Source organism: Hippocampus guttulatus, chromosome 10 (genome assembly GCF_054856545.1).
Source record: "Hippocampus guttulatus isolate MCC_2025c chromosome 10, RoL_Hgut_1.0, whole genome shotgun sequence".
NCBI classification, from domain to species: Eukaryota; Metazoa; Chordata; class Actinopteri; order Syngnathiformes; family Syngnathidae; genus Hippocampus; species Hippocampus guttulatus.
The window spans coordinates 9,500,043-9,510,705 of record NC_141270.1 but is presented as its reverse complement, the minus strand read 5'-3'; the positions used below and the strand labels follow the sequence as shown (position 1 = coordinate 9,510,705).

At 38.1% G+C, this 10,663-nt stretch overlaps 1 protein-coding gene across 1 annotated transcript; it reads left to right on the top strand.

Moving 5' to 3' along the window:
- The first annotated feature begins 1,798 nt into the window (after nucleotides 1-1,798).
- On the top strand, nucleotides 1,799-4,662 carry LOC147199187 (uncharacterized). The gene is made up of 4 exons (XM_086122417.1): nucleotides 1,799-1,812; nucleotides 2,301-2,358; nucleotides 2,489-2,526; nucleotides 3,312-4,662. Exons 1-4 carry the CDS (start codon nucleotides 1,805-1,807, stop codon nucleotides 3,802-3,804), a joined length of 597 nt encoding a protein of 198 aa, XP_085978543.1. The 5' UTR covers nucleotides 1,799-1,804; the 3' UTR covers nucleotides 3,805-4,662.
- The last annotated feature ends 6,001 nt before the right edge of the window (nucleotides 4,663-10,663 follow it).

Below are 10,663 nucleotides of genomic sequence, written 5' to 3'. Positions count from 1 at the left end.
TTTGCCAAAACGATTGAATGTGGGTCGCAGACAAATACACACTTTGTTAAGTACACCCTGGTTCCAAAAAATACATTCTTTGATCAGACTTATTGCACGTTTATTATTGCGATCACGATATTAAACAGATTTTAATTACCAGTAAAGCCTCTCTGTGACAGTCAATCATTTTGGATCTCCTTGGCTCATGCTGCCAAATGTAAAGATGTGGCCTGAGTCTCCAACCAATGAGATTTTTTCATTTTTTTCCCTTGGTAACATATCGCACATGATGTTGAAGATGTTTGGCATTTGCACAGGGAGTGGAGGACAGTAGATCACAGTGTGACCCGGAGCGCTGCAACATTGGGCTGACACATATGGATTCCATAGTGAGGAGCAGATAACCCGGCAGACGCACTGGAGCCATCCCTGGTCGAGACAGGAAGTGACTCCTGTTGCTCTTAAAAAAAAAAAATCCAAGCGAGCGCTTGCTTGCTGACATTAATAAAGCCTCTGTTGACTTAATGACGCTCCTGCTGTTGTACGGACAGTCAACAAATAGTCTGGCGGGAACGTTGCCAACACGCAACTTTAAGGCCACGGCAGTAGATTTATGGAAGTAAATTACATCTCCGAGGAGTGCGTGTGTTCTACTCGCTGATTTGAAATGGATGCATTTTTCATGCTTGTGCTGTTTAACATCACAACATACAAAGCCTTTGTCATTCCAAACAAGATACTTTAACAGGAAGTTGAAACATAAAGCCATGAAGTGACGCCGGTCACAAGTTGCCGCGCGTTATGTATGGCAACATCACAGACTGATCATCTGCTTTCACTTTGCTCTTGGTGAAGTGTGCATATTTGTGTGCGATGTAATAGTTAATATATGCATGATTGAAAATATAACGATACTGACAGGCATATATTATTTTTCCTTTGTGGAAAACCATGAAGAATATGACTGCAGCGTATTGTACCGTGTGTCGCTATGATTGTATTATAATGCCCCCAGGTGGTTAAGGAAGACACAGTAGAGGGAGTAGTACAATATCTATTAATTGAAGCAAGAAGTTGGCCAAAAAAGTTTAATTCTTCACATTCGATATAATTACATGACTACATGTTTTTAGAAAGCACGAGATTATAGAGTTCTGTCATTTATTTATTTCTGTATTTATTTTCATTAGTAATGTTGGTACCACCATCACAACTGTCCTGGCTGGTCCACCGGCGTGACGGACTACTAAAGTAGATGATCCAGTGTCACCACGGCAACAACAAGGATTGTCTTCTCTCTCGTTCTCAGTGAGCTTGCCACCAAAATTACTTTGAGGCTGTTATTTTAAGAAACAACTAATACACTGGTGACGATAACTGCAATATAGAGTTGATTAAATGATCATTACAAAACATCTCACTGGGAATTGGAATTGTAATCGCTCGCTTTCGATAAGGTTGATTAGTCACACTGTAGCCATTGAATGGAGATGATAGCTTTTTCATTACCTGCATTGGAAAAATTGTTCCGTGCCATCAAAGAGGCGAATTTAAACAAATTGTCTGAGCTGCATTTCGTCTTAATGGTTTAATCTCCGTTTGGAATGTAAAATGAGAGTGTCTTGAGTTTATAAACATTGGCGCCGTATCAAGTATGACATATAGGCTAGATAAAGATTTGATGTTGCAGTATTGAAAAAGATCCAAGGGTCAAGTGAGTGCATTTATTGTTGGAACTTTGGACTGTCGTTTTGTACTGGGGCTGACGTGAAGGCACGTCGTCCCTCACACTTTGAAGACACCACGCAAACAGGGGAACACCATGTTCAGGTAAGCAAGTAGTTATTCTTCATACATGTTAGAAAGTGCTGAGTTGGAAAAAAAAGATCATATTATCATACCTGTCAACTTTTCGGAGCGCCAAAAATCCTTATAATAATCCTAAAATCCTTATAAAGAGCAAAAAATCCTTATAACATACCAAAGCATTTTATATGTCAAAATAACGGCACAAAAAAACCCACGAAATGTTCAATGATATTTTTTGTAGATCTCCATAATACAATGTCTGGTTAATGTCTAATCATCATTCTACTTAGTGGCATTACTGTGTTCAGAGTTGTATTCCTGCGTTACTGTTTTCACCAACTCCAAATCATTTGGAGTTGGTGAAAAAAAACCCGGAAATTTTCAGAATCCGTATGATTTGTGCGATACGGCCATATACGTAAGATTCACCACAAAATCCGTATGAACTATGGCTAAACCGTATGAGTTGACAGGTATGTATTATTCATCTTCAATCTTTCCAATTGTAGGATTGCTCTTTTGGTCACGCTGATATTTGGCATTGCTGCCAAACCATATAAGCCATGGGTATGTACATCATATATGTTGAGATGAAACTAAAAACTGCTTCAAATGTGTGCCTGTAAAGGGAATGAATACAATATTGATACAGTATCTGTGATCTCTGACGAATATTGACGTTGAGCTCTATTCTCAGAATAAACTTGGCGAGAACGCCTTCCAGGACAGAGTCAGGTAAGACTTTTTTCCCCCTATTAAATATGTTTTCTTTGGGTGGCACCTCACAGTTCTGAAGTTCAGGGTTCAAACTTTGACTCAGGCCCCGCTGTGTGGAGTTTATCTCCCTGCTCTAAAATGTACTCAAATGAAAAAATATATTTCTGACTGTCGATTATCTACAACCTTTCTTTTGATAACTCTGCAAAACGAGAATAAAAAGTTTTGTCTTCTTCACGTAGCTCGCATCGGTTCAGGCCATTATGCTGTCAAATATGTCTTCCTACTGCATTGTCATCTTCGTAAATAGAAACTGACAAAAAAAAAAATTCAAACAATGACAACTGCAAAAATATAATTTACCTGAATGTCTTTTATTTATTTATTTATTATTATTATTTTTTTAGTTCAGTTTAGACGGCGTATTTTTGGAGCCGGCAGTCATTGAAATGAGGTTGCCTTGATGTGAGGTATTTCATCTTAGTTTAGTTATTAAAATGTATAAGTCCCCAAGATCTCAGTCAATATCTACCTCGATGACAATGGATGTTATCTCTCCCCCTCGTGACACCTTTTTACATCGCGTTGTCATCAGTGCAGGTCGAAAAACATAATAAACTAGTACAGGTGATCTGAAGGCATAGGAGTAAATGTTAAAAAAAAAACAAAAAAACCAAACCTCAGAGAACTACATACTGAAAGTATAGATAACTAAAAAAAATTACCATGAACTTTCTGGTTATTTAATGACAATTTTCCACCTTATGAACTCTCTTGCTGACATGTTGGGATGCTTATTGCAGGTCAGAAGTCGGAAATATGCTTTTGAGTGTGGAAGTAGAGCCTCCGGAGGAAATGGATCAAACTGACGATGACATTGACCCCAAAATGAAGATCTGGGAGGATGGAGCCGCTACAGGGAAGGAAAAACGAACCCTGGTGGCAGAAGTGGACTTAGATGTTGTTCATCATCCTTCTATCAAGAAGTTTCCGGCTGAATATGAAGAAGTGGAGCAGGACTGGGATGCCGCCTACCACAAAGCCCGAGTGCAACTAGATGAATATCTTGCCCCGCTCACCGCTGAATACAAAATGGCTCGACTTGCACAACGCCTTGAACAGGTGAGAGATCACCTGGAGCCTGAAGAAGACATGGATGACTTGCACCATCCTGACATGCAAAGCTGGTTGCCAAGTTTCCAAGATGATGACAGCGCCGCTGCTCCTGTTGAATGGCAGCCAGATAGGAATTATGATGAACCGGAGGAAGATCTGGATGATCTCTACCACCACTGATCATTCACAGCAACATGTAGAAATGCAAGTTTGAAGATCACGACAATGTATCCCACTGGAAATCCTCAAGTTGTTGATAAGATGTATCGTGTACTGTAAATTGTTCAATGAAGCGGTTGTAATAATTAAGTTTGTAACCCTTTCTATGACTAATGTATTTTTGGTTATTAAACGGAATTATTGACAGTCTTAAAGACAAAGTCAAACCCCAAATTTTCTTTCACCTAGTCTGTACACGGCATTCTGATTCATATTGCATTTGTGAAATTTGAGTGAAGCAGCTAAATCCACCCGTTTTTAGCCTTAATCCCTTGTTTCTTTCTGACTTTCGGGTTGAGTGAACGCTGGCGCGTTTTGGCTGCCGCTGCTCAACCCGTATTGTTTTGTGTTTTTTGTTATTGTAAAGTGTCCTTGGGTGTCTTGAAAGGCGCTTATAAATAAAATCTATTATTATATTATTATTATTAATATCTGGGGGCGGCCATTTTGCCACATTCATCAGAGTTACTCCTCAGGTGAGTAACTCTGATGTCATTTTCAGTTGACGGCAAGTGGCAAAATGGCTGCCCCCTGAGATGGTTAAAAAAAGATTGCATACCTATTTTTAAGTATGCATCCGTCATGTCATGTCCAAAGTAGTTGAGCTTCCTTGAACATACTTTTGTAAAGAAAATTCGGGGTGTTGACTGCCCTTTAATGTTGCTACTGAAATTACGAGAAAAGTGTTGTAAAGGTACTAGAAGTTGTAGTATTGCTTGAAAAAGATGTAAATATACCTGTGATAATTACTGATTATCTTATTTTTTGCTCATTTTTTTTTGTATTGATCAAAAACTTTCAAGTTCAAAGTTACCATATTGAATTATACATAGATTACTATACTGCTCCCCCCTCCACTCCCCAAAAAGAAAGAAAAACACCACCATATTAAAATCCCCCATCTTTGCTAATGAGGCATTTGTCAAAAGACAGTGAGAGGTGTATCCCCTATAGGCATAATTTTTTAAAAGATTATAATCAATGTTTTGACTGAATATTATGCTCTTGTGATCATTAATGCATATTTGATATGATTAAGCTTCAAGAAAAAATATTTTCAGGTTTGATCAATGTGTCTTACTGTATGTTCTCAGGTAAACAGAATAATCAAAATACTGTATAAATAATATCAGAAATGCTTGGGGGGAGGGGCTTATTTAAGGGTCGTGAATGTTATTAATTCCACTGACCACGGTTCATCTTTTGCCTGTTGTTGCTGCTTGTTTTTGTTGGGCCCCAGGGCATAATTCAAAGCAGAGACGTGTGGCGATATTCCGACAGTCTCTGCAGCCAAGAATGTGAGATAATGAAAATATTTGTCAGATGACCCTTCTATCCCCATCCCCACCCCACCAAACACTTCTTTTTCATCTGACACGCTCAGCTGGATGGCAAAAATGTTTAGGAGTCCTCTCAGTGACTGCATGATCTTGCTTCTGTAAAAAAAAAAAAAAAAAAAGAAGCCCCAAATACACATGAAACTGCTTTTTTTCCCCAAATCAGGCTTTCTGAAACAAGCAAGCAAATTCAGACCACTGAATTAACTGCCTGCCAGTTATCATTAGAATGGCCACTGTTTAAAAAAAAACAATTGAAAACCAAAAGAATTTAATATAATGCATTTATGCAAGTGATGAAATCTAACATCTGATATGAATTGGCCACATATACAGTATGTGCTACACTTGATAGGAATCCATTTATTTCATTCATGATGTAATATGCATTCATGCATAGGCTGAAGCTGAGGCCCAATTGATGCTGCAAGGCCCAGAAATGGCAACTGGACAACATAACTGGTGAGTAATCATAAAATAACAATAAACAGCTTTACTTAATTCCATTTACAACTAAATCTTTCAAAGATACATGTGAAGGGTCAAAGCATGCCTGCAAATCTTTGTTGACAATTTTTTTAAATGATCAAATATTTTCTCAATCTGCTGTATGTTGCCTGATGTCCTCTGGTGCCGCGGAGGAGACTTTGTACCATTAAGACAGAGCAGACTTTTTCATTGGGTTTAGTGTTTAACTGAATTACATTGATCAGGCCTTTCAAAGAGGCACTCAAACAGGACTGTATTTTTATTTATTTATTTACAAAAATGGATAATGCATTGTATTTATTGTGCATTGACAACATAAGACTGGGGCAGAAAGGCTCGCTCATATGGTTTCAGAAATTGAAACATAAGAAAATATGTGCAATCCTCGGGTTCGCAGGTTCTCCGGAGCAACTACTTCGATAAGCCATTAAAAAGTCACTTTTACATGATAGAAATTTGTACTATAAATCAAGAACTGTAGTTTCCACAGTGTCAGCCTGTCGGGAATATGCATGGTTACAGTTACAGTAGCAGTCCTTTATATGGAGAACGAATCATTGGACTCCTGGGTAACTAATTTGAACCCTTTGCTCTCGGGTAAGTAACCCAGTCAGCAAAGGCATCTGGCCCGGATTCGGCATGAAACTGGCACAGCTGGCCTTGAGTCGGCACTGGCATAATGCATGTGGGCCGAACACGGCCCAGGAGTGGCAAAGGAGGCACTGGCTTGACTCTGGCAAACCAGATGAAGGCCAGTTGTGGAGTGAAGTATTTGGGCCAGAAATCAATTTACAACCCCGGCCCGTATATGGCCAGCCAGTATTGAGCCACCCTTAAATGCAGTTTCAGATTTATTTTTTCAACACACAGCCTTGTTTTTCAGTTGCACACCGATGCGGAATTCCATTCATCACACACACACACACACACACGCGCGCGCGCCATTCAATCAGGCCCGCAGGATAATTAAAAAATGCATAGAAGACACAGAATTAATATTTTTAATAAGGTGCAATTCATTGAGTATCCGCTAGTGGGGACTGTTTTGACCAGAGAAGAAGACAACAGCAGCCTCAGTCCGTCACTGAGACAGACCCATGACAGCAGACGCTATCAATAGCACTCTCACATTTACACATTTAATAGCACTCTCCTTAGTTTGTAAGGTGTAGGCAGGGATTACATTTACATTTTATATGCACGTGTAGATGGTTTAAAACTTCCTTTCTTTATATATCTTGTTTATAAAGAAAAAGTGCATTACGATATTTTTCAATACCAATTACTTGTTAAAGTTTGTACAATCAAAGGGATCAGTTGCAATGCATATATGTGAATGATAAAAATAAATTGCACATTTGTTGAAGGAAATGTAAGGTCCTTTGTGAAATGTTTTGTAAAAGATACCTTCATTAAATTTGAACATTTTCCAAATGTTCTTGTGCTTCTTTATACCAAAACAAAGGAAAGACATGTTGTTTTGGTTGTTTATAGCAAAGTATGGTATCATTTTAATGGTCCGGCCCACTTGACATCGACCGAGAACGCATGTGGAATTAGTTTGACACCAGTGATGTATAGTAAGGCGATTTTAGCCGAAAAAATCAACCATGTACAGAAAGGCGTTTTTAGCCGAAAAAAACGACCATGTATAAGAAGGCGTTTTTAGCCGATAAAAAAGGACCATGTGTCGTAAGGCGTTTTTAGCCGAAAAAAACAACCATGTACAGAAAGGCGTTTTTAGCTGAAAAAAACGACCATGTATAATAAGGCGTTTTTAGCCGAAAAAAACGACCATATACTGTATATAGTAAAGCGTTTTTAGTCGAACCCCCCCCCCCGACCATGTATCGTAAGGCGTTTTTAGACGAAAAAAACAACCATGTATAGTTGGGCGTTTTTCGACCAAAAAAGAGACCATGTACTGTATAAGTAAAGCGTTTTAGCCGAAAAAAACCGACCATGTGAAGTAAGGCGTTTTTCGACGAAAAAAACGACCATATATAGTAAGATGTTTTTAGCCGAAAAAAACCGACCATGTATATAGTAAGGCGTTTTTAGACGAAAAAAAAGGCCACGTATAGTAAGGCGTTTTTCAACGAAAAAAACGACCATGTATAGTAAGGTGTTTTTAGCCGAAAAAAACCCGACCATCTATAATAAGGCGTTTTTAGCCGATAAAAAACGACCACGTGTAGTAAGGTGTTTTTAGCCGAAAAAACCCCCCGACCATGTATACTAAGCCGTTTTTAGACGAAACCCCCCCCCCCCGACCATGTATAGTAAGGTGTTTTTAGCAAAAAAATACCCCCGACCATGAATAGTTGGGCGTTTTTCAACCAAAAAAAGACCATGTATAGTAAGGCGTTTTTAAATGAAAAAAACCCACTATGTATAGTAAGGCATTTTTAGCCGAAAAAAAACGACCATGTATATTAAGGCATTTTAACCCGAAAAAAAGGACCATGTATAGGAGGGCGTTTTAAGCCGGAAAAAAAACGACCATGTATAGGAAGGCGTTTTTAGCCGAAAAAAAAATGACCATGTATAGGAGGCGTTTTTAGCCCAAAAAACGACCATGTATAGTAAGGCGTTTTTAGACGAAAAAATGACCATGTATAGTAAGGCTTTTTAACCCGAAAAAACAACAACCATGTAGAGTAAGGCGTTTTTAGCCGAAAAAAACGACCATGTATAGTAAGGCGTTTTTCGACGAAAAATAACGACCATGTATAATAAGGCGTTTTTAGCCGAAAAAAAACAACCGTGTGCAGTAAGGCGTTTTTAGCCGAAAAAAACGACCGTGTATGGTAAGGCGTTTTTAGCCGAAAAAAAACGACCATGTATCGCAAGGCGTTTTTAGTTGCAAAAAACGACCATGTATAGTGGGGCGTTTTGCGACCAAAAAAAGACCATGTGTAAGTAAGGCGTTTTTAGATGAAAAAACGACTATGTAAAGTAAGGCAATTTTAGCCGAAAAAAACGACCATGTTTAGTAAGGCGTTTTTAGACGAAAACGACCATTTGTAGTAAAGCGTTTTTCAACGAAAAAAACGACCATATATAGTAAGGCATTTTTAGATGAAAAAAACCGACCACGTATAGTAAGGTGTTTTTCAACGAAAAAAAACGGCCGTGTATAGTAAGGTAATTTTAGCCGAAATAAACCGACCATGTATAGTAAGGCGTTTTTAGCCGAAAAAAATGGACCATGAATAGTAAGGCGTTTTTAGCCGCAAAAAACGACCATGAATAGTAAGGTTTTTTTAGCCCAAAAAAACGACCACGTATAGAAAGGCGTTTTTAGCCGAAAAAAACAACGCCTTGGTCGTTTTTTTTCCGTCTAAAAACACCGTACTATACATGGTCGTTTTTTTCGGTTAAAAACACTTTGCTATTCATGGTCGTTTTTTTCGTCGAAAAACGCCTTACTATTCATGGTCCTTTTTTTCAGCTAAAAACACCTTACTATACATGGTCGTTTTTTTCAGCTAAAACGCCTTACTATTCATGGTCGTTTTAACTTCGGCTAAAAACGCCTTACTATAATACATGGTCGTTTTTTTTGGCTAGAAACGCCTTACTATACATGGTCGTTTTTTTCGTCTAAAACGCCTTACTATAAATGGTCCTTTTTTTCAGCTAAAAACGCCTTACTATACATGGTCGTTTTTTTCGGCTAAAAACACCTTACTATACATGGTCGTTTTTTTTCGGCTAAAAACGCCTTACTATACATGGTAATTTTCTCGGCTAAAAACGCCTTACTATACATGGTCGTTTTTTTCGGCTAAAAACGCCTTACTATATATACATGGTCCTTTTTTTTTCGGCGAAAAACGCCTTACTATACATGGTCGTTTTTTTCGGCTAAAAATGCCTTACTATAATACATGGTCGTTTTTTTCGGCTAAAAACGCCTTACTATACATGGTCGTTTTTTTCGGCTAAAAACACCTTACTATACATGGTCGTTTTTTTCGGCTAAAAACGCCTTACTATACATGGTCCTTTTTTTTCGGCGAAAAACACCTTACTATACATGGTCGTTTTTTTCGGCTAAAAACGCCTCCCTATACATGGTCGTTTTTTTTTCCGGCTAAAAACGCCTTGGTCGTTTTTTTTCCGTCTAAAAACACCGTACTATACATGGTCCTTTTTTCAGCTAAAAACGCCTTACTATACATGGTCCTTTTTTTCGTCTAAAAACGCCTTACTATACATGGTCCTATTTTTTGGCTAGAAACGCCTTACTATACATGGTCCTTTTTTTCGTCTAAAAACGCCTTACTATACATGGTCCTTTTTTTTCAGCTAAAAACGCCTTACTATACATGGTCGTTTTTTTCGGCTAAAAACACCTTACTATACATGGTCGTTTTTTTCGGCTAAAAACGCCTTACTATACATGGTAATTTTCTCGTCTAAAAACGCCTTACTATACATGGTCCTTTTTTTTCGGCTAAAAACGCCTTACTATACATGGTCGTTTTTTTCGGCTAAAAACGCCTTACTATATATACATGGTCGTTTTTTTCGTCGAAAACGCCTTACTATTCATGGTCTTTTTTTTCGGTTGAAAACACCTTGCTATTCATGGTCGTTTTCTTTGTTGAAAAATGCCTTACTATTCATGGTCGTTTTTTCGGCTAAAAACGCGTTCCTATACATGGTCCTTTTTTTTTGGGCTAAAAACACCTTCCTATACATGGTCCTTTTTTTTGGGCTAAAAACGCCTTGGTCTTTTTTTTCAGCTAAAAACGCCTTACTACACATGGTCTTTTTTTTGGGCTAAAAACGCCTTACTATAATACATGGTCGTTTTTTTCGTCTAAAAACGCCTTACTATACATGGTCATTTTTTTTCAGCTAAAAACGCCTTACTATACATGGTCGTTTTTTTCGGCTAAAAACACCTTACTATACATGGTCGTTTTTTTCATCTAAAAACGCCTTACTATAATGGTCCTTTTTTTCGGCTAAAAACGCCTTAC